The sequence below is a fragment of the Macrobrachium nipponense genome, chromosome 41 (assembly GCF_015104395.2).
Source record: "Macrobrachium nipponense isolate FS-2020 chromosome 41, ASM1510439v2, whole genome shotgun sequence".
NCBI classification, from domain to species: domain Eukaryota; kingdom Metazoa; phylum Arthropoda; class Malacostraca; order Decapoda; family Palaemonidae; genus Macrobrachium; species Macrobrachium nipponense.
In genome coordinates this window covers 33,971,910-33,997,147 of record NC_061102.1, presented here as the reverse complement: position 1 = coordinate 33,997,147, position 25,238 = coordinate 33,971,910, and the positions used below count along the sequence as shown (strand labels likewise).

The 25,238-nt window shown below is 43.3% G+C and overlaps 1 protein-coding gene across 4 annotated transcripts in view; it reads right to left on the bottom strand.

Moving 5' to 3' along the window:
- Positions 1-25,238, bottom strand: part of LOC135212664 (endophilin-B1-like) — a 349,729-nt gene that overhangs the window by 232,815 nt on the left and 91,676 nt on the right. For all 4 annotated transcript variants that reach the window (XM_064246314.1, XM_064246310.1, XM_064246312.1 and 1 more), the window contains exon 4: positions 13,030-13,192. In XM_064246314.1, coding sequence (XP_064102384.1) covers positions 13,030-13,192 — 163 coding nt within the window. The remainder of the gene's footprint in view (positions 1-13,029; positions 13,193-25,238) is intronic.

The window sequence follows — 25,238 nt, the reverse complement described above, 5'->3', positions numbered from 1 at the left end:
ATATTGTGACGCAAACAATGACTTTGATCTCCAGAATGTGGCTTGAAGAGTGGAAGACACAGACATATTGTGTCGAAAAGCTAACGAACGTCGCTACGCTCAAATTTCGAGAGATTTCACTTTATGGACAGGTAGTACCTTTTCTCGAACTTATGAGAGAGCCTCTATGATGAGACTTCTAAGAAAGAGAGAAAGAGCGTTCTTGGAGAGTGGATGGGTAGGATCTCTCACCAAAGACGATTAGATGTCCCTCTTATCTTCTCAGTGCTACGAAGATAATACGTACCTGATTATCTTCTGGACATAACAGTTGCTCCTCTTCCTCTGGTCCTAAAATATCCATAAGGTTTCTTATTACAAAAGAATGAGGCCAAGGTGTCAATAATTCTTCATTCTTTGCAAGAAAGTCTCCTACATACGCGCACACTGCATTGTTTTGAGCGAAACCCACCTCCTTACTGATGGCATGAATTTTGCTCGCCATATTTGCTGTTGCCAAAGCCACTAAAAATAATGTCTTTTTCATAAGATTCTTCAAAGAAACAGATCATAATGGCTCCAAATGTGAACCTGATAGCCACTTCAAGACTATGTCAAGGTTCCAGTCGACTTTCCCAAAGGACTTAATTAGGTCACTGATATCCTAATTGGTTGAAATGTTGAGTATTCTATGCTTAAATACTGAGGAAAGCACAGATCTAGAGCCCTTTATAGATGTAGACAGTGTTCCTTGTATCTCTTAAAAATAACAAAAACTTCGCTAATTGTGCTATAGAGGTCGAAGAAGAAATGACGTTCCTCTGTCTGCACCAACTTCTGAAAATACTCTACTTTGACTGGTATAACCTGCAAGAAGAAGCTCTCCTGCCTCTTGCTATGGCCCTTTAAACCTTTGAAAGGCAAGCAACAGTGCAAAGGCCTCTTTCTCTATGACATATTTATATCATTACCCAACACATTTTCCAGGAATTATATTCAGTATTTATCAGGTGGAACTATTCTGCAGGACTAGACCACAGATTCCAGGGTACCGTTCTGATTTTGTTAAAATACTAAGAACAGATAGCACAAACAACCACACAATTTACACTTTCTTTCATTTTTGAAGTAATTTGTTTCATTTTAGGCATAAAGGGGAGGGCAACTACTTTCTTGTTTTCTTTGTCATAGTAAAACCAAAATGAAGAAGTGTAAAGTGAGATAATCAAAATATTATAGACCAGCGTCATTAACTGAAACTTGGTACCATAATCTCTCTCTCTCTCTCTCTCTCTCCTCTCTCTCTCTCTCTCTCTCTCTCTCTCTCCCTTAAACACACTACGTAATAATAATAATAATAATAATAATAATAACAATAATAATAATAATAATAATAATAAAATTGTAATAAAAAAATAAATTAACTGTAAATTGATTCCTGTTAATCCACGTACCTTCCCACACTTAGCCCATGAAACTTTAACCCCAGCCCAGTGGTGGCCTGTCCTAGATGTGTGATTTTGTCCGTTCCGAATTTCCTGTTTTAGTACCAGAATGGGGACAAGAGTGTGACCAAAAGATAAAAGTCGAGTCCTGTCCAATCCAGGAGCATCACATCTAGCATGATACGGAACAGGTGAGCAGAAGATCGGTAGGTGATTGTTCCTGGAGGTGGCAATGAGATCTATGTATGGCTTGCCCGGGAACCTCCAGAGATCTTGGCAAACTCTTGCATTCAGAGGCCACTCTGTAGGGAGAATTTGGTTGGAGCGACTCAGTTCGTCTACTAAGATGTTCATCTTTCCTTGAATGAATTGTGGAAAAAGCTTGACTTTGTGACTGTTCGCCCAAAGTAAATGATCCTCGGCCACCTCATTGAAAGAAAAAGAATGAGTTCCCCCATTTACAAACATACAATAGGGGCGTGGTGTTGTCCACATAGATCGCTACATTTCTCCCTGCAACTAGTAATGGGGCAAAGGCCTGGAGTCTTAGGAAGATAGCCTTCAATTTCTTCACATCTACGGGAGGGTCTTCTGCTGGTCCGTCCACAACCCTGATACTCTCTTCCCTTCTAAGAGTGCTCCCCAGCCCTTGTCTGATGCATTGGAGAAAAACTCAAGGTTGGGGTTAAGAGTGACCAGTGAAATTCCTTCTTGGAGCTTCTCCTGTGACAGCCACCATCAAAGATCTAGTTTTATTTCCTCTAATAGGAAAGACAAATGAACCTGGTTGATCCTTTCAATTCCAACTCGCCTTTAGGAAGAATTGGAAAGGTCTAATGTGGAGACAGCCTAAGGTTACAATGACTCTACCGATGCTAAAGTCCCTAGCAGACTCATCCACTCTAGGGCTGAGCAAGATGGATGAAGTAAAAACTATTGGAGTGTTTTCAGGCACAACTATATTCTCTTTGGGGAGAGAAAAGCCCAAAAAGCTAGAGCTGAGAATCTTCCGTAAATAGGGAATCTGTGTTGGGGTCATTTGTGATTTCTTGCAATTTATTAGTACGGTGGTACCTCGAGATACGAAATTAATCATTCCGAGGCGGCCTTCGTATCATGAGCTTTTCATATCTTGGACCGCATTTTACATGTAAAATGGCTAATCCGTTCCAAGTCCTCCAAAAACACCCCAGTAAATTTCATAATAAAGCTAAATTGACCTATAAACAATGAAATACTACAACAATTTGGACCATTCAATACCTAACTTGATACATACTGCTAATATACCTGTAAATAAAGTGTATTAGTGTACATGGTATACAAGAAATACTGTACGGACATACGTACGTATGTAGTAAAATGTGGAAGCTTACCTTTCGAGTGAGGCTATCTCCGAAAGTGGCGACAGAGGAGGAGGACAAACGGCAGATACGTACGTACACTTAACGAAACACATAAAAAATGTAAGGAAAACATAAACTAAACTTTACGAAACACATTAACAAAACTGTAAAACTTAACTTTACAAAAAAACTTAAAATTATTTTTACCTACATTTTTTCTTTTACTATTTTATACTTGACATTTTCTTTTATACAAAATTTCAACTTCTTCACCATTTTCAACTTTCTGCTTTTTAGCATCACTTGGTTCTTCCTTTTTGCTTACTACTCCTACTAAAGGCCTCTTTAAAAAATAACTATCCAAGGAAGATGGCTTCTGCCTACTTTTGACGATGGAAGAGAAGGGACATCAACACCAACCCCAGACTTCAAGGCTTCTCGTGGGTGGTTTGAAAAATTCCGGAAACGGACTGGCTTCCATTTGGTGGTGTGGCATGGGGAGGCTGCCAGCTCGGACACGAAAGTGGCCGAAGCCTTTATTAAGACGTTCGACGAGATGACGATCAAGGAAGGCTACAGTTCTCAGCAAGTCTTCAACTGTGATGAGACTGGCCTCTTTTGGAAAAAATGCCTCGTCGGACGTACATCACGCAGGAAGAGAAGAAGCTACTCAGGCATAAGTCTATGAAAGACAGGCTTACGCTCGCACTTTGTTCCAATGCCAGTGGGGATTCCAAGGTGAAGCCCCTACTTGTCTATCATTCAGACTCCTCGAGCCTTCAAGGCCCACAAAGTGCTAAAGGAGAAGCTTCCAGTGATGTGGAGGGCTAATGCGAAAGCCTGGGTAACAAGACTTTTGTTTACCAAGTGGGTAAATCTGTGTTTCGGCCCGACAGTGAAGAAATTCTTGAAAGAGAAGCGCCTCCCTCTGAAATGTCTGCTGTAGTTGGACAATGCCCCTGCTCACCCTCCTGGCCTGGAGGATGATATCCTAGCGGAGTATTCTTTTATCAAGGTTCTTTATCTTCCGCCTAACACCACCCCTCTCCTCCAGCTCATGGACCAGCAAGTGATATTATACGAAACATCTTTTCAAGAGATGTTTCGACATCATCGATACCACAAACCTCACCTTGCGTGAATTTTGGATGGAGCATTTCGATGTTGTGATATGCATCTGACTCATCGATCAAGCTTGGCAGGAAGTTTCGAGGCGAACCTTGAATTCTTTAAACTCTGGCCTGATGCCGTATCCGCCCAAGACTTCGAGGGATTTGACGTGGGCGAAGCTGGGGCAGATTCAGAAACCGTTGACAATCCTGAAACCGTTTCGCAACCAGATCTTGACGAGATTGTTGCACTCAGCAAGTCCATGGGGCTGGTCATCGACAAGGACAACATCAATGACCTTCTCGAGGAGCACCAAGAGGAGCTTACGACGGATGACCTGAAGGAGTTGGAGGGCATGCAACATAACGTCTTTCAAGAAGAGTTCTCTAGCAGCGGCGAGGAGGAGGAGGATGACCCTATGACAACGGCAGAATTAAGGATGCTCTAGCTGCTTTTCATATGATGCAATCATTTGTAGAAAAGAGACACCCCGAAAAGGCTTACACAGGTCGTATGCTTGCGCAGTTCGATGACGTTTGCCCGAGTCGTTTCAGGAACATTGTCAAAAGTATGCAGAAGCAATCTTCCTTGGATAGTTATCTTTTAAAGAGGCCTTTAGTAGGAGTAAGCAAAAAGGAAGATCCAATTGATACTACAAAGAAACAAAAAATTGAAAGTGGTCAAGAAATTGAAATTTTGTAATAAAAAAAAAAGTATAAAGTAAAAAAAAATGTAAAAATAAAAAAAAGAAGAAAAAAAAATTTAATTTTAAGTTTTTTGTAAAGTGTTACGGTTTTGTTAATGTGTTTCGTAAAGTTTAGTCTATGTTTCCTGACATTTTTCTAATGTGTTTCGTAGTTAAGTGTACGTACATCTAACAAGTTTTCTGCTGTTTGTCCTCCTCCTCTGTCACCACTTTCCGAGATAGCCTCACTTGAAAGGTAAGGTTCCACATTTTACTACATACATACGTATGTACGTACAGTATTTCTTGTATACCATGTACACTAATACACTTTATTTACAGGTACTATGCAGTACATATCAGTAGTACATATTAAGTTAGGTATTGAATGGTCCAAATTGTTGTATTTCATTGTTTATTGGTCAATTTAGCTTTATTATAAAATTTACTGGGGTGTTTTTATAGGCTTGGAATGAATTAGGCAATTTACATGTAAAATGCGGTTCAAGATACGAAAAGCTCAGGTTACGAAGGCCGCCTCGGAACGGATTAGTAATTTCGTATGTCGAGGTACCACTGTATGTCCAAGTGTTGAGTTAGGCATAAAGTCTTGTTTAAGTCCTCCCACACACACACACACACACACACACTGACGATTCGACTTGGATCTCAGGAGCCAGTTGTCTAGATAGGATGATGCGTTGATTCCCATCAAATGTAGCCATTTGCCCAGAGGTGCAAGGATTCAGATAGACTTGAGGGGCCATTGATAGTCCAAAACAAAGGGTCTGAACTGAAAAATCCTTTCTTTGATGACAGACCTCAAAAATTTCCAGGACTCCTGGTGAATAGGAATATGGAAATACACATCTTCCACATTGAGGGTCACCATCCAGTTGTCTGGCTGGAAAGCTGACATTACAGAAAGACTGGTTTCCATGCAAAATCTCATCTTCAACAAGTAAAAATTCAAGGCACTGACGTCTAAAATGGGCCTCCAGCCCCCCGATGCCTTGGGGACTACAAAAGCCTGTTGTAAAAACCTGTCATTTCAGATTCTTTTACCTCTTCTATGGCTTGCTTCCTGGAAGGGAATAAAGTAACCTTCCCAAAGCACTTGCATGACCCGAGGTTCTGCTCCTCTCTGGCTCCATTGTTCCTAGAAGAAATGGAGTCTCACTCCAACTGGCGTGTCAAGGACCTCTGCACTACCTAGATGTCGACTTGAAGGACGACTTCTTGGTTGACTTCGCTAGTGGATGTAAGTTGGACTTGGGTCTAGTCTGAATCTTGGTCTTGCCTCACCAAAAGGGTTGCTTCTGTAGAGATGATGACTTAGCTCCTGTAGGGGGAGTCTCCTTCGGGCGCCTTGTAGACTGAGTCAGGAGATCATTCGCTGACTTCTTTTCAAGATCTGAAAGCACCTGTTGAACAGTCTCCTCCAGGAAAAGGTGCGACTTATCCAGGGGTGAGAAAACTAAAACTACTTCTGGGTCGTAATTACTCCCCTACATGCGAAAGAGCTCCATAGTTTCCTTTTCTTGAGAATCCCAATTGTGAAAAGGGAAGCTAACTGTCCCGAGCCATTCCTAACTGCCTAGTCCACACAGGAAAAGTCATCCAACCAGTCCAAAGTAAATTCTTCATCTAAGGCAATCATCCAGTCCAGGAAATTAAATACTTCCAGGACTTTGAACAAATTCTTCACCTGATGGTCAAAGTCCGGCGTCATAAACATCACTTTCATCACAGCGAAAGCTGACCTATTGGCATCTACCAGACTGGAATAGTACTTCTGGGAGGAGGCAGAAACTCCAAGGGAAAGAACTTCTCTGGTTGCATAGAAGCGGTATTTCTTATTAGAAAGTTTTGATGGAGGATAGGTGAGAGATGTCTTTCCTAACTCTTGCTTGTTAGCCAGCTACTCGTTTGCCTCCTTCAATTCTTTCTTGGCAGACTGAGATAGATCCAACTGTGGCAAACTACTCACGACTGTCTTCCTGCCCATAACACAAGTCGAAGGTGGAGAGGATGGAGGAGCTGGTTCAAAGAAATCTGAGTAGTTAAGTAGAAAATACTGTAGGTTTGAATATGCTGATGAAGGCCCAAAGACGAATCATCTTGTGACGCATTGGATGTAGACATTGTGGCTGTAGCGGTCGAATGACTCCTCTTAGTTGACTATCGACTGGCTGGGAAGTTATCGCGCGCAGGAAGAGGCTAATGAGTTGACACCCCTCGACGAGCGCCTGGGAGAGTCAACAGTGTGAGAGCAAGTCCTCACCCAACCCTGACATTCACTGCAAGTTAAGTCTTTACTACATTCTTGTCCCCTACACTTGACACATTTGGAGTGTGGGTCATTATTAAGTTTCACCATCCTAGTTTTGCAGCCTTTGCTGCAAAACCTAACTGCTAAAGAACTAATTACCGCTAAGCTGATTATATAACTTAAAAAAAAAAAACGCCAAAAGAGTACTTCACCGAATCTGCAGATAAACCACAAAAGTGGCAATGAAATCGACTGCTGCAGGAACCACCGATGTTGCTCAGTAGTTAGTAGAAAAAAAATTGTTGGTAGTTTCCTCAGCAGTACCAGGTGTTCCCGAAAGTGGGTGGGTCCCGTTCACCTACACTAATGACGGTACCGCCACTACTGCCGAAATATGAATTTTCAACTGCTGTATAAGAAAGCTTACAACTATGTAATTGTTTGATAAATCACTTTTGTGAAATATTTTTCTTTCAAAATCCCAAGAACTGAAAATAGAAAATCCCAAGATTTAAAAAAAAGTAAACCCAAGATAATAAAATAATTGCATATTTGCCAAGCCTTAAGAGCCTAAAATAATCTCTCTCTCTCTCTCTCAGGAAAAGATACCAATTGGTATTAAAACATATGCACACTGTTTGTGTGTGTGTGTGTTCATAATGTTTTAAAAATGTGTAGTACAGGTAATACACCTTTGGAAGACAGAAAACAAACATATAATAAATTTTGTTGTTGTCAGTCGAGTGGAGTATTAAAGGTACGTAAACAGGAATGGATTAACATTCCTCAAGAGATTAACGAGATAAACTCTCTCTCTCTCTCTCTCTCTCTCTCTCTCTCTCTCTCTCTCTCTCTCTCTCTCTCTCTCTCTCTCTCTCTCTCAAAGTTACTATCAATTGGATTCTCTTTAACCAATAGGTATTAGCACGCAGTGTGTGCATTCATAATGTTTAAAAAATGTGGGAAAACAAAATAACCAACAAATTTTGTTGTTGTTAGGCATGTGGAATATAAAGGGTGTGACCAGCAGGTAAACAGAAATGGAAACATTCCTTGAGAGATTAAAGAGATTAATTTTGTTTTAGTGTCAACAGAGCATTATCTCTTCTGAGGGAAAAAACAAATTTCTATTGAAGTCTCTGAACCAACAATTTTGCCACCAAAGCAATGAGAAGGAATTCATTCTATTCTTCTTGTAACCAGTAAAATACATACACTATTAAAAACTAAATACTGTATTCAAAAAATGCACTTAAAAATATGTACGTACTGTACGTATTCAAAACACACACACTAATGTCTTTGTCAGCTCCACGTGCAAAATGTTCAACTCAGACAGAATATGTATCCAAAGACAGCCCCCTACTTCTTTCCTATTCATAGACATATGTCATGGATGGCACTACGTTTGAATGTTGGTATGATTGTGACTGACTGCTGATGGCAATAATTACTCAATAATTTGTTTTTATACAATTATTTCTTTATGAAAACAAGAATTTAACAATAACTTTAACTTTAATATAGTGGTAGGAAAAACCCCACATAGTCTGTCATAGTGATGCGTTACCACTTGCGAATCCTATTCCAGACCATCCTCAAATGTACGACTGCAAAATGATGACGACATAGTAACAATAAAGAACAACCCTCTTTAAGATCAAAATGATGAAATATATTTTACAGCCTTACTTATTGTTAAGTTGAATACAATTATTGTGATAATGTACAGTTTTGCATTTTACAGTTAGTTTTTGTTGAAAATAGAATGTGTTATTGAACATAAGTTCTTAATTGTCCCACTATTTTAACACTGATAATCTTAATTATCTCAAATTCATTTAATATTAATATAAATAATAAAGTATAATGAATTATAATGAAAAACATGAATAAAGAAAAAATCATGTTTTTGCTGCAGCAGTGATGTTTGATTATGACCCCACAGTTCTGAAAGCCAAAAAATTCCAAAAACCAAAAGACATCTGGCCCTAAGGATTTTGGATAAATGATTGTGTACCTATAGTAATATGAGAATACGTGCATACAATATTATAGGATACTGTGAAGTAAAGCATAACTTTTTCAAAGATCCATGGAAAAGATGCATATTCATCATGTTTGTATTTTATGAGACGATACTAATAAAGGTAGACCCCGGTTATCGGCAGACTCTGTTAACAACGATCCAGTTTTATAGGGCTTGTCTAGTGCCATGAAATCGGTGATTTATGGTGCCATAATGGGACAATTTCGGTTACCAGCACGCCATAACATTCCTAACAGAGGCGCCATTAACAGAAACTCAGTGCCATGAGAGTTTCAGTTAACGGTTTTCGTTTATCAGCACCCTGCTGAAAACAGAAACCCCTGCTGATAACCAGGGGCTGCCTTTCAGACAGTCCCCGGTTATCAGTGGAGGTTCCGTTCCGACGGCTTGATGATAAGCAAAAGTCGCCAGTAACCGAAAATTGGCACTTTTCGGGGCTTATCTGTGCCAATAAATAGAGTATTTATCGGCACCAATAACTGGAAATCAGCTCATTTTAGTGCTAGACAAGGCCTAAAAAACCAGATCACCGATAACCAGTGGACTGCCTGTATGTGGATATTACATATGCTAATTTTATATCTCATGTATGATGTGACCTCCTTCAAATTAGCCGCAAAGTTAGGTCTCTAAAGTCAGATGATACGCAAGTATATACAGTACTTATCAAGTAATTACATAGCTATAGTTTCCACTTGTGCGGCAGCTGTAATTTAAAAACTGCAGTAGCTATTGTTTTTGTGTAGGTGACTAGCCCCACCCACTATCGGGGAACAATAGGAACAACAAAGCTCAAAAGCTCAATTCATTTATGTCCTTATGTGTATGAGAGGGGAGGAAGGAGGGCTCCAATCTGTAATTACTTGGTAAGAACAGGTAGTGCCCAGTTATGGGCAGTCTTGGTTATTGGAACTCAGATTTTATAGGGCTTGTCTAGCGCCGAAAATACCAAAAATTGGCCATTCAGTGCCGATATGCACTGACTTCCGGTTATCAGCACCATACCCTAACAGAGGCCCCATTAACTGGTTATCTGTGCCAAATTCCAGTTATCGGCACCAATAAGCACTGCAAATCGCCAATTTTCTATTATCGGAACGGGACACCCCCCCCACAATAAATGGGGACTGCCTGTACATGCAGTCCCCGGTTATCGGTGGCCTCGGTTATCAGCAATCCGGTTTTGAAACTTGCCTAGCAACAGCAATAACTGGATTTTCAGCACCAATATGTTCCAATCTCCACTTAATGGCACCAATCTAAGGTTATCTCAGCACTGATATGCACCAATCTCCACTTATTGGCGCCGATCTAAGGTTATCAGCGCCAATCGCCAATTAACACCCGGTTATTGGTGCCAATAATTGGGGATCTGCGCCAATAACTGGCAATCGGCGCTGTTATCGCCGATTTTCAGTTACCATTGTGCTATCAGGAACGGAACCCCTGCTGATAACTGGAGACTGCCTAATATATGAAACTTTATTTTATCACAAAAATAACATTTTCATTATAAGTAACACAACAAGTAATTACATAGCTGAATTCCACAATGAAAGGAGGTGGGACACATGGACATATTGTACTGCAAAACATTCAGTTATGGATATGAATTTGAAATTGACAAATTTGCTCGGACTGATACAATGCTTGTTGTTTCCTTACCTGGTAAGAGAGCTACTGCAGGTAAATACTGCCTCTGGTCGGTGCTCTGTCGGGTACCTCTACTTCAAGTGAGAACTTTGCAGTGAAGGAAAAGTCTGATGGCTAGCAAAGCTTAAAAGCCGGTTCCCTTGCCCTGGGTGCAGTACCAAAAAATAATAACCAGACAACACTGTCGCCTACTCAAATAAAAGCAACCACCCATCCACTAAAAACTGGTGGAGACCCCAGGTACATAGTAACCCCCAGGCTCCCCAATGACTCGACACCCTACGTCAAAGTGAAAAGATCAAGGATAAAAGGAATGATTCCTATGCTTCTTCCCCCAACACCATGCCAGCCACTGATAAAGTCCCAGGGTACTGAAATCTTCAAACATTGTTTCCATTTCTCATAAATAGGGTGATGCAAATACCACTGACTTACACTTCCATTAAGTTCATTGTAAAATCGAAGTGAACGAGGTAGCGACCGCTCTAATAGTATTGTGTGCTTTCACCTTAAAGTAGGCAGGTTGTCCTATTGGAAACGAGAATGTGCCTTGGTAATAGGATCCCTTAGGAAGAAAGACAATGAGTTCTTAGAAAGGGGTTGGAAAGGATTCTTGACATAGCACCAGTGATTGTTGGAAGGTCCTCTGATTTTCTCAGTCTTGTCTAAGTAATACTTTAGAGCCCTAACAGGGCAAAGGACTCTTTCCTCTTTTCCAGGCCGAGGATATCCATTACATTCTTAAGTGAAAAAATGAGGCCAAGGCTTGGATGAAACCTTGTTTTTGCCCAGTAAGCCAAGAGTACAAGAACAAACTCTCCCTGAGCAAACCCTATCCATTTGTCAATGGCCTGAAGCTCGCTGACATGCTTGGCAGTAGCCAAAACAACAAGGAATAGAGTCTTTTGAGTTCAGTTCTTGAGAGACCTGGAACAGAGAGGCTCGAAAGAAGGGCCCATTAACTACTTAAGAACCACATCAAGATTCCAAGAGACAGAGTCGACACTCATCTGTTAGGAAGTATCGAAAGACTTGATGAGATCGCTAAGATCCTGGTTAGAGACAGATCTAGGCCTCTATTTTTAAAATGGAACTCAGCAGGGCTCTATACCCTCTAATAGTGGAAGAAGAGAGCCCCTTGATGTTCCTCAGATAGAGTAGGAATTCCGCTATGTAATTTACTGATGTCTTAGAAGACGAGATGTTATGTCTGCTACACCATCTTTGGAAGACTACCCACTTAGATTGGTAGAACTTGCAAGAAAACTGACATCTACATCACACAATAGCCTCTGCAGCTGATATTGAAAAGCCCTTTGCTCTGCCAAGTCCCTGGTCAGTCTGAAGCCTGTCAGAGAAAGAGTGGATAACCCCTGGTGGAACCTCCTGAAGTGAGACTGTCTGAGTAGACATGGACTTAGCAGAATGAGCCTCAGGAATTCCACTGAAAGTCTCAGAAAGTCTGGGAGAATACCGGGAGGGAAAAAACAAAGGGCAAACCTCCTAAGTTTCTTTCCGGTAATTCTCCAAAGCATAAGCATAAACGTCAAATAAATATACTGTCACGCCCTGACATTATGGGGCAAGAATACACCCTTGCCGCCGACCCTTAACACACAAAGGGGAAAGGTGGCTAGCAAGGCTTATCACAAAAAGTGGGTTTGTATATGTAATTAATAATATTCACAGAACGTATATACAAAACATATAAGAAACAATAAAAGAAAAATCCCACTGGGAAATTGTGATTAACAACTAGTCAGCAAGAGCTCACAAACATACGTCTTCACTCGAAGATGCCACCGCAAGAAAACTGGAGTGTTTATAACCAGACAGGCAGGTCTCCCCACCTACTGGACAGTAGTTACTGCCTAACCACCTTGTTCAAGAATTTAATGGCCATATTCGAGCTAGTACGGTGGAAGTACTTATATCCTACTGTAAAGGAACAAGGGTTTGTATATCGTGTAGGAACAAGCTATGTTTTGGTGTAGATTCTAGGCTATGTGCCCTACTTATGCCTCATAGAGGCCACCCTCCTCTTCCTATCCCTATCAAGCTTATCTGGATGGGAATTCAACACCTTCCACTACTTATCATCCCAATCCTTACACCATCATATGCTTCATACTTTCAACGTTATGTCGAAGGCTGGCAGAAATTAATTGAGCTCTTCTTCTTTGTTGTTTCTATTGTTCCCAAAAAAGTGGGCTAGTCACCTACACAAAAACAATAGACGCTCTACCAAGATTTTAAAATTTAAGCTGCAACACAAGTGGAAACTATAGCTTTCTAATTTGGTAAGCTACTTATGTTAAATGTTGGTTTTAAAACATTAGGTTTCTATGCTCTCTAACTTACTTATAAATATAAAAAAAACTTTTTGTCAGACACACATGAAACATTTGGAACACAATGCAAATTTTCATTCTCACAAAACATCAAAATTAAAGACAACAACAGTAAGAACAAACACCTCAAAAACATACCTTTTGGTTTCCAGTAACCGTTTTTCTCTAGTAATTGTCTTCATTTCTGTTTCAAGGAACTTTCTCATGGGTTGAACATAGCCAGTGAAAGCATTGCTGACATATTCTCTTTCAACCAATCCAAGTCTCTGTTCAGCTCCACCAACTTTAAGTAATGCTGAGCCTACAAAATAAAAATGGTATTTTCATAATAAATTAAGTTTCTTATATACTTACCAAGTAATTACATAGGTATACTTGTCCACTCGTGTGGCAGCTTAAATTTGAAATTCGCAGTAGCAGTTCTAGTATTGATTTTGTGTAGGTGACTACACTGCCCACTATTGGGGAACAATAATTACAACAAAACAGAAAATCACTCCTTTTGTGCTTTTATGTCCATGAGAGGGTGAGGAGGGAGGGCTCCAATCTGTAATCAAGTATGTACTTGGTAAGTACATATGAAACGTAAAATTATTATGAACGTACCATTTTCATATAATAACTTAACAAGTACGTATTTACATAGCAGAATCCCACATTGATAGGAGGTAGGATCTATAGATATATTCTGTTCCAAAAAGTCAATATATGAAGATGAATTTGAAACAAAATCTGTTAGCATCGGTAAAATGCTTGTTGTTTCCTTACCTGTAAGAGAGATACTGCTGGTGATTACTGCCTCTAGTCAGTGCTCTTCTTGACCTGTAGTCACTTAGCAGAACAGCTGCGAGTAGTCTCTACTTTTAAGTGGGAGCTTTGGAGTGAAGGAGTATGTATTTCGATTACCCGCAAAGCATAAGACTAGCTGCCCTTGCCCTGGGCACAGTACCAAAAAGACAAACAAGAGCAGACAATGCTGTCAATTACACTAAAATAATTGAAAATCCAACCACTAACTAATGGAGAGGCTCAAAAACATGGGCCCTTAATCACTTGAGAACTTCGTCCAATTTCCAAGGTACAGCGTCAGCCCTTGCTTGCTTGGAAATCTCAAAGGACTTAATGAGGTCACTAAGATCTTTGTTAGAAGCTAAATATATGCCCCTATGCTTAAATAAAGACCCCCAGCATTGCTCTATAGCCTTTGATTGGGGATGAAGAGAGCCCTTTGAGGTCCTCAGGAATAGGAGGAAGTCTGCTATCTGAGCTACAGTGCTCTCCCACTTTTATGCGGGAATAGGTTCCAGAGCCTGCTGTGGAAATGCAACTATTTCCTCTAAAAAGACTTATAACTGGCTTATAACTGCCTAATACCCAGTACCCCTTAAACTAAAATGCTTATAACTGTCAATTTTAGTATTTCACTGTTTATACTTTGATAGTTCAAACAAAAATATACCTTAAATTATCATAGTAAAACAATTTACATGGGAAGACAAGAGCTGGAATCTACTTGGTCCTCGTTAGGAAAGTAGAAGCTGACGAAACTGGAGTGGCTGGCTGAAAATTCAACAGAAGGGTTGCTAAAAATGACAAATTTTCTAAGACAATTTGTATTTTTCATAGCTACAAACCTGAGGTCTTAACAATAGGATAATTTCTAGCACCTAGCTGGATTTGGTTATATCGCAGGTGAAAGCAAGGAATCTTGTGAGATCTGGCAACGCATGTGTATGTCGGGTGAAGAATGGTCAAGGACCATGCACCTACGCCACCGCGTCAGTCTTTCCCAACTCAGGATGTCTTAGAAGACAGAGGGGCAGCTAGAGGTGGGCAGTATAATGTTAAGACCTTAGGTTTGTAGCTATGAAAAATACAAATTGTCTTAGAAATTTGTCATTTGTTCATACGCAAACAAACCCTTGGTCTTAACAATAGGATAGACTCATACCTTACTCACCTGTATCAGACCAGTCCAGCGAATGACATGTCTATTCCTTAACCCACCCAAAGGAAGAAGGAAAGGTACAAGAGACAGAAGAAGACCACCCAACTCCCTCATTCTCTCATCCACACAATCATCTTAGGTAAGATACAAAAGTGCCCTGTTAAGGGCAACTATGAGTTACACAACCTGTTGGGCAGCCACCACAGGTCCCAGGGAAAACGTGTCCGTAGACCTGTGGGCAACATCCCTAAGATAGAAAGCGGTGAACGTGGACTGGCGTAAGCAAGTACCAGAGCTCAGCCAAGTTTTTTTTGAAAGCCAGAGGGGGACCAATACCCCTAACATCATGCGCTCTAGCCTGCACAGACATGGTGGCGGAGTCATCAAGAGTCAAGTATGCCTGTCTGATGGCTTCCCATATCCAAAAAGACATAATATTCTTCGACACCTCTTTCTTTGTATCTCCTGTGCTAACAAAAAGTTTGTGGCAGCCTGGTCTAAGGTGCCGTCCCCTTGAAGGTAGCATCGCAGGGCCCGGATGGGACACAACAAAAGCTCTTGAGCATCACCACCCACAAAGTCATTCAGTGATGGAATGGAAAATGAAGTGAACTCATCATCGTGCACAGAGGGATTTTGGGTCTTGGCCACGAATTCCGGGACAAATTCGAAGGACACCGACCCCCAATCCCTGGTGTGCTTTACATCATAGCTCAGACCGTGGAGCTCTCCTATCCTCTTCGAAGATGCCAAGGCCAGGAGGAAAACTGTCTTGAGCATCAAGTTCCTGTCAGATGAGCAACACAAAGGCTCATATGGACCCTTGGTGAAGCTTTTGAGAACCAAGGAAACATACTACGTCAGAAGCTTGAGCTCCCTAGAACTCAACTGCTCAAACTCCTTAACTAGCAAGGAAAGTTCCCAGGACGAGGAGATGACGATACCTCTAAGGCATAACACTAACTCAAGGCTGCCCTGTAGCCACTAAAAGCAGAAACGGACAAACGCTTCTCATCTCTGAGGAAGGTTAAAAAGTTTGCTATTTGCTGAATAGAGGTTGCAAGTGGAGGGAAAAATAAAAAATGTTTACGACACCAATCACAGTAGATCACCCATAGCCTTGGTAAATCACAGAGATTGACCTTCTGAGACTGCTGGACATATGCCCTACTGTTCTCTGAGAAAGCCTCTCTCTCGGAGGAGATACTTGATAGCCTCCAACCGTGAAGAGACAGGGATTCTACTGACTGGCAGAACCTTTCCGTAAGCGGCTGACACAGGAATTGCCACCATGGGGTAATTTCCCTCGGAACCTCCGACAACGACTACAGCAGAGCTGGAAACCAATCCGCCTGAGGCCACAGAGGGGCCACCAAAGTCATCCTGAGACCCTACAAACTCATCAGTCTGTTCAAAACCTGACAGATCAAACAAAACATAGGGAAGGCATACACCTCCAGGTTGTCCCAGGGATGTTGTAATGCATTCTCCACTAACGCCAAAGGATCTGGATCTACTGAACAGAATATCTTCAGTTTCGTGTTGAATTGAGTTGCAAAAAGATCCAGCATGGGTCTCCCCAAACCAGGAAGAGCTTGTCTGCTACTACTTGAAGGGACGACTCTGTGCCTAGGATCTGATCCCAACGACTGAGTTTGTCTGCGACCACATTCCGTTTGCCTGGGATATACCTGGCTGAGAGCTACACTGAATAGCAGACCCCCCACTGGTGAACCTTGACGGTCAAGGCATGAAGTTGATGTGAAACCAGACCTCCCTGCTTGTTCACATAGGCGACCACCGTGATGTTGTCTGACATGAGAACAACAGAATGACTCAACTTTCTCCTGAAACTCCTTCAGACCCAAGAAGGTTGCCTTCAACTGCCAGACCCTGATACTATGCTGCTGTTTGTCCTCCAAACTCCAAATGCCTGAGGTAATGAGGCTGCCTAAATGAGCCCCCAACCTGTGAGGGAGGCGTCTGAAAACTGAAGGAAGTTCAGTGGTAGAGAACACAGAAGGACACTCTTCAAAAGATTTCGTTCGTCTAACCACCAATGAAGGTCTTCTCTTACTTCCAGAGACAGAGGAACCTCTAACAGTGTGAGACCCCACCAGAGACCAGAATTCCCCCAGTCTCCATTGTAGAGACTGAAGATGAAGATGCCCATGAGGGGCCAGCTTCTCCAGGGGAGACAAAACTCCTAGAAGGACCTGCCACTGATGAGCCGACTGATGTGGTTCAGAGAGAAAGTTGCGTGCCACCACTCGCAACATCTTTAATCTCTGATCCAACGGGAAAACTCTTGCAACCAATGTATCGATGACCATGCCCAGAGAATACTTGACTGGGTACAAGGTTTGACTCTTCGTGGTTAACCACAATGCCCAGTACCAGAAAAAACCAAAGCAGATGATCTCTGTCCTGCAGCAGCTTTTCCCTGGAACCTGCCAAGACCAACCAATCGTCGAGGTACCTCAGCAAATGGATCCCCTGAGCAAGGGCCCAATTGATACGAGAAAGAAGACCCTTGTGAACACTTGAGGGGCTGTGGTCAGCCTGAAGCACAAGACCTTGAACTCGAAGACCTTGTCCCCAAGAGAGAAGCGAAGGAACTCCCTGAACACCAGATGACTAGGATCTGGAAGTAAGCGTCCCTCAAGTCATCGACAGCATGAAGTCGCCTTCCCTCACAGCTGCCAACACTGAGCACGGGTCTCCATCTTGAACGTGTCTTCCTGATGAAGTGATTCCAGGTGGATAAATCGATCTCAGGTCTCCAACCTTTCGACTCCTTGGGCACCGAGATGTGACTGTAAAACCCTGGAGATGTGCGCACCACTTCCTCTATCGCATCCTTCTCCAGCATTTTCAACATTTCTCCCAAATAGCCAAGAACTTCAGAGAATCTGGAGGATATGCCCTTTGAGATGTGGCTTGTTTGAGAGAGGAGGAGGGAAGCCAAATGGGAGTAGGTACCCTACCGGAAGGACATCTACCACCCACTTGCCCCAATGGCTCACCAAGCAACCCCCCCAACCGTGGCACAGGAGAGGGAGGGGCGTCAACCTACCGACGGCCCCCATTACCTCCAGGCGACAACCTTCGTGACTGCTGATGGGCAGGGGAAGGAGGAGGAGGAGCCAGACACCTCAGAGAACGAGACTCTGACTTAGACACAGTCTGGTGCACCAAGTTCTTGGTGTCGGCCCAGCGCCGGTCTATCGCATCTTCCAACTTGGTCTGAGGGAACAAAAATTGAGACTCCAACAGATCCCCATTTCTTGACGCCAGCAAGGATTCAGGGTCAACTGATCTTTCCATCCTGGATAAAGCTGCATCCCTTCAAATCAGGAAAAGGTTAACCCATAAATTAACACTGAGGTAAGCCATATCTGAAAAGGTCTTGCCTCCGGACTGCAACAAACTGGCAAGAGAGGACGCAGTCACCAACCCTTCTCGGGACCTCTCAGAAACTATCTTGGCAATGACCATAGACCAGAGCCAAGAAACCATCTGAAACATGGAGGCTGCCGTAGATTCCAACGCTGAGGCATCTGGTGGAGACAACGATGGAGCCACCAACTTCACCTGCTCCAATGTCCATCCTGGCTTCAGACAAATGATGTCCGGGTTAAGATGTGACATCTAAAAAAAGGCAGATTTCGTAGCATAGTACATCTTATGCCTCGTGAGAGGTGGGGGTAGCAGCTTGGGAGAGCCTAAGCACGAAGCAAACCGTCCCGATCTGAAATAGAGGCGTTAACCTTATGCAAGACCGACTGGATGCGCCCGGACAAGGGAAGTTGAAACGAAGGCTTGGGATCCTGCGTAGATCCCAGCAAGGCTTCCAAGCAGAAAGGGGTGTAAAATGACCGAGCCCGAGTCCTACTCTCCAAATTGTTGAAACCACGAAAGAGATCGACAACTTCTGAAAAAGGAAGACAAAACTCTTGCGTGTCTCCCTCCTCCTGCTTCAGCAATGGAGACAGACGACGAGAAGGGTGAGCAGTCCATCTAAAACGCCTTCCTCATTCAAAATAACAGAAGAACCAGGAGCCAAACAGCCCGAAGCACCAACTAACCTGTGTGGGCTGGACCCAAGCATCGACTCCCGGGACGAATCAACCACAACAACAGGAACCTCACTAAGCTCCACCAACAGATGACTCCTTAACCCTTTCATGTCCAACTGACGTAATAGTACGAAAAAATAATCTATCCCCTATCTATCCAACTGACATAGCGGTACGTAAAATTTACCGAAATTTTTCGTACGTGTGGTAGGGACATTTTTTTTTTAAATTTTCGGACAAGTAGCGATTTCCATAGGCTAGATCATACCTTGGACCATGTATCTCGGGTATCAATACACCAGCAAAGTAGTTCCTGTACTGCGCATGCCCATATCCCTGGCATAGTAAAATTCCCACAATGAAATCAGCTGATCGCACCGACACTTCCCTCTTTGTGACCCACGTGCCAGGTATTGTTGACACAAGTGTTTTCACGTAGTTTTTATGGTAAAAATAACGTAAAACGCGTTAATGCATCCCATAAGAGACGAATAGAGTTTCGGCAGGGATCTGAATCTCCAGAAGATGCCAAGATAGGAAGGGTTCTAATGGACTATGACTTTTCTTGGAGGGCTCGTAGGATTAACCTAACCCCAACCAAGCAAACCATGGAACTACTTTGTCTGGAGTAGGAGGAAGAAATTCGCTACGAACGATAATGTTGACAACAGTAAAATTTTTTTCCGTTTCGATCAACGTATAATGTCAAAATGAAACTGTTGGTGTTACCAAAGCCCTTTTTTTTAACTGTCCCTTTATTCTTCAATTTTCCTCTACATTTTCTTATATTTACAAAGTAATTTCTATGAAAAATAACCGAGATAGGGCTCTTCAAAAAATTGTTATTCTAGCGATAAATGTTGAAACCGGTAACATTTTTTTTCGTTTCGATCAACTTATAACGTCAAAATGAAACTGTTACCATTACCAAAGCCATTTTTCTTGACTCTTTACATTTTTGTATATCTACAAAGGAATTTCTATGAAAAATAACCGAGATAGGGCTCTTAAAAAAAAAAAATTTCTAGCGATAATTCTCACCATGCGCTGGGCAGAGCAGTCTATTTCTTACCCTCTTCTATCAATTTTTTCACCGGCTGGATTTATTCATTTTCCAATGTTTTATATGTTAATATTAGAGAATTTTGTTGGCTTTCTCATAAAAAATAATTAATTCGCCTAACTGTTATAGCATTTGACCTACGAACGATTTTAACAACGGCAACATTTTTTTTCGTTTCGATCAACTTATAATGTCAAAATTAAACTGTTGCCATAACCAAAGCCCTTTTTCTTGACTTTCCATTAATTTTTCAACGTTTCCTCTACATTTTCATATGTTTACAAAGGAATTTCGATGAAAAATAACCGAGATAGGGCTCTTCAAAAACTTTTTCTAGCGATAATTCTCACCATGCGCCGGGCAGAGCGCTCTGTTTCTTACCCTCTTTTCTATCAATTTTTTCACTGGCTGGACTTATTCGTTTTCCATAGATTTATATGTCGATATTTAAAGAATTTTATTGGCTTTCTCATAAAAAATAATTTTCTGGGCTTAGCCAGTGTCGCTCCGTGAAATGGTTCCTTTAGCACTCATTTCTAAGGCATAAATATTGCTATAAATACCAGAGGAAAAAACTATATGGTAATGCCAGAATAGTCCGGCTCGCTCCCCTTTATTTAAGGTGTCGGTATGGTATCTGGGGCGAGTGAAACCACTACCAGCGGTCCCCCTGCCATTTAGTCTCTTCCTTTCTCAATATCCCTCGTCTACAGAGGAGCCGTTCCAAGCCCCCGCTACCCGCTACTGCTACAACTAGCGCTTTGTTTACCATTCCTTTTGAGAGCACGACGTTGCTAACACGCGCTTTCTCTTGTGTAGCAGCCCCCATCATCGCCAAGATTCAAGCGATGACCACGCCCTTGCCGGAGGAAGTCATAGGAGATGTGGCAGCGCTTGACCTTGGCCGCGAGCCCATGACGGTGGACAACATGGGCGAAGGTAGGAATGGTAGCGAGGCTGGTAGTGTAGGGGCTCAAGGCATGCTCTTGAGCCCATTTCATTCTTCTTTCTCCTCTACTACTTCCTTCCCAGGGTTCACCGGAAAGCTTTAGCCAGTCAGGCCGAAGTCAACCTTGGTGATCCCCAAAGTTAAAAACCCTGTGGATTTGAAGGCCTTGAAAAAGTCCTTGCCAAAACATAGGTCTGGAACCAGCCGTGTCACTAAGCCATCGGCTACGAAACCCGAGGCAGACAAGGCAAAGGCTACTCCCCCATCTTAGGGGTCAAGAATGAAGGTTCCAAAAGCTAAGGCCCAGCACTCTAGCTTTAACCCAGAGGCATTTTCAGCCAATATGATGGAGCAGGTGGGAAGCATGGTAGGGAACTTGGTCCAGACCAAGTTCCAAGAAATGCTTTCCCAGCTGTCATCCACGCTGGAAGCCTCAGGCCAAACCATCCAATCCTTAGCGGAGAGGATGGTGACCCAGGAGAATCTAGCTGCGGGTCTCCGGGATACAGTGGCAACAGGACTGCCCCAGTCCGGACAGGCAACCCATCCCTTGCCAATGCCGGACCCTTCCAACCTTCCTCCGTTTAAAAGCAACACTCCATGGAGGTTGGCAGCATACGCACCGTTTGCGGATGGTATGCTGACAATTGAGGGTTGCAGAACTCAAAGACTGGAGGACTTTGAGTTCCACCCTCCAGGGCTCCAGTTCTCTTTTTTTGGCTACATCCGTCTAACGGAAGACGCCATGATAAGGGAGGACAAAATCCCTAAGGAGACTGTCATCTTTCCCCGGGAGCAAGCACAACAAGCTTGGCTCCGGAATCTGACATAGTGGCAATGTGTCAACACTAGGTTGACAGCCCACAGAAGCCCATTTACTATTTTTACAGTAAATGAGGGTGCTCCAACCCCATGTGTGTCCAAGGTGGCTGAGCTGCAATGCAGGCTGCCATGAAGGACGAACCTATGCCCCAGCTCCGGGAGACAGATCTACCTTCCCTTCTGGTCCCCGGAACCTCTGACTGCTGGGTAGACACGCCTGCCACTTTCTCGGCAGGCAAGCTGGCGCCGGACTGCGGTAACACGCTGTTCAGCGAGCGGCTCCCGAGACTCCCCGACAGCCTGATCAAAGCGGAATACGACGCTCGATCAAGGCTCAGCAGGTCCCTCAATTTCGTCACCACGGCTGAAATGACGCCCCTCATCTACTCGGATGAGCCGTTGTTTAAGGTCCTTACCAAGTCACTACTGCATACAATGCAGTGTGACTTGTATGATTTCATCGTAGCACGGCGGAATTGTAGGAAGTACATTCTGGCGGAAGCATCAATCCGCAATGAACCCAACAGGCTGATCGGTTCCTCCATCTGGGGAACAAACCTTTTCCCCGATTCAGTTGTTAATGAGGTTTTGGCGGAAGCTTCGAGGGTGAACCAGAGTCTCAAGATCCGTTGGGGCCTCATCGCAAAAAGGAAACCTGAGGCGACCAGATCAAATCCAAAAGGAAAGAAGAGGCTGAGGAAGTTCCAGCCCTTCCAAGCCTCCCAACTGCAGACTATGGTCCAGGCGGTTCCGGTGACTCAAGTAAGTCAAACGTCTACGTCGAAAGCACAACCGCAACAGCAGTATGTGCTTTTGGCTCAGCCGCCACAGCAAGCCCAGGCTTCGACCTCCTTCGCCGTCTCTCCGGCTTACAACGCGACCTTTGAAACTCAGACGTTTCAAGGGTACAACAGGTTCACCAGAGGCAGCCGCGCCAGAGGAGCCTTCCATCACAGAGGCAGCGGAAGAGTCTCCAACCGAGGCAAGGGCTTCCGGGGAGCACGGGGTGGCCGACCATCTGCCAACCAGTGAGAATCCCCAGGTAGGAGGGAGGCTGTACCTCTACCCACACCGGTGGGGATTCAGCACCTGGGCACAGAGTATCGTGACCAAAGGTCTGGGATGGAGTTGGCTACAGGGTCCTCCCCCATCCAACACCTTTTACCAAAAACCGACAGCGGAATTAATAGAGTATACCCGAGATCTACTTCAGAAAAGGGTAATATCACAAGTCAGAAACTTAAAAGTTTCAAGGGCGCTTCCCCGTGGGGCCATCACCACCTCTATAGATCTTACGGACGCCTACTATCATATCCCGATAGCAAGACACTTCAGTCCATTCCTAGGCTTCAGACTAGGAAAGGAGGCTTACTCCTTCAAAGTAATGCCATTCGGGCTCAACATAGCGCTCAGAATATTTACCAAGATAGCGGAAACAGTGGTCCAGGAATTGAGGACACAGGGAATAATGTTAGTAGCCTATCTGGACGACTGGCTCATATGGGCCACAAACATCGAAGAATGCCGCAAAGCGACGGTCAAAGTATTAGAGTTTCTGGAACACCTAGGTTTCCAAATAAACAGGAACAAGTCCCGGCTAACTCTGGAGTCACGTTTTCAGTGGCTAGGAATCCAGTGGGATCTAGACTCTCACACTCTATCAATTCCGCCGACGAAGCGAAGAGAAATAGTCAAGGCTACAAGACAATTTCTCAAAAACAAGCAGACGTCCCAGAGGAACCAGGAGAGAATCCTAGGTTCACTCCAGTTTGCATCAGTGACAGACGTGCTGCTGAAAGCCAAACTAAAGGATATAAACCGGGTTTGGCGTTCGAGAGCGAACCGGAGGTCCCGGGACAAAATTTCACGCATCCCGGCGATCTTACGCAACAGACTCTGCCCCTGGACAGAGATCAAAAGTCTGTCGAAAACAATACCCTTACAGTTTCCTCCGCCGGCTCTAGTAGTCCACACGGATGCCTCGAGTGGCTGGGGCGGATACTCACAATACAAGAAAGTACAGGGAACCTGGTCAATGTCGTTCCGCCAGCTACATATCAATGTACTGGAGGCAATGGCAGTATTTCTAACCCTGAAAAGACTGTTACTAGCCAAGAAAATCCATATCAAGCTGGTATTATTCAGTGCAGTGGTTGTCCACTGCATAAACAGGGGAGGCTCAAGTCGAGCCATGTGAACCATGTGATGATAGCCATATTTGCCCTAGCAGACAGGAACCAATGGCACCTATCGGCCACTCACCTAGCAGGAGTGAGGAATGTAGTGGCGGACGCTCTGTCGAGGTCCACTCCACTGGAGTCAGAATGGACTCTAGACGGAGAGTCATTCAAATGGATCTGCCAACAGGTGCCGGGGCTTCAAGTGGATCTTTTCGCCATGGAGTCGAACCACAAACTACCATGTTATGTGGCCCCCAACCTGGACCCTCTGGCTTATGCCATGGATGCTATGGCAATAGAGTGGAATATCTGGAAGAGGATTTACCTCTTTGCTCCAGTGAATCTACTACTGAAGGTCCTGAACAAACTCATTTTGGATTTAATATTGACCTGACATTCGTATTTTTCATCTATTCCAAAGGATTGTACTAGACTTAGACCAATCGACAAACCTCGAACGGTCTCCTGGTTCTTAAATGATGTTCTTAAGCTTGCTTCGGACACTGTTAACGAATCATGTTCTTATATAACGCTCCTAAGGAAAGCATTATTCCTAATAAGTCTAGCCTCAGGAGCAAGAATTTCTGAACTGTCGGCCCTTTCTAGGAAACCGGAACATATTGAGTTCCTCCCCTCAGGAGAACTATTACTCATACCATATCGTCAATTTTTGGCTAAAAATGAGGACCCACAAAATAGATGGTCCCCATGGAAGATTGTCCCACTGCCTCAGGACCCGTCCTTATGTCCAGTTAATTCACTAAGAGTTTACTTAAACAGAACTGCCTCGATATCTTCAGGTCCCTTGTTTATTAGAGAAAAGGGTGGTACTATCTCCCTAAAAGGAATCAGACAACAGATTCTATACTTTATCAAGCAAGCTAACCCGGAATCATTTCCACAGGTGCATGATATTAGGGCGGTAGCCACCTCAATTAATTATTTTCAACATGAATTTTGACGATCTCAAAAAGTATACAGGCTGGAAATCTCCGACAGTATTTAAACGCCACTACCTAAAGTCATTAGAGGCCCTTAAATTCCCAGCAGTGGCAGCAGGGAACACAGTTTCCCCTGACACTGCATAGAGCAGTTATAATTAGTTTAGTAGCCTTCGTCTCTCTCTACATCTCTCTCTCTCCTACCTGCCTCGCTAGCATTCTTGACCTTAGCTCGGTTGTTACTGGGTTACACATTGTACCTTGGCTTGCACCTATACTGTATCTCATGAATTTGATTGTTCATATGTATATCTGGGTCTATGTCGTGAAATTAATTCCTGTTTATTGGTGTGTGATTTGTTATT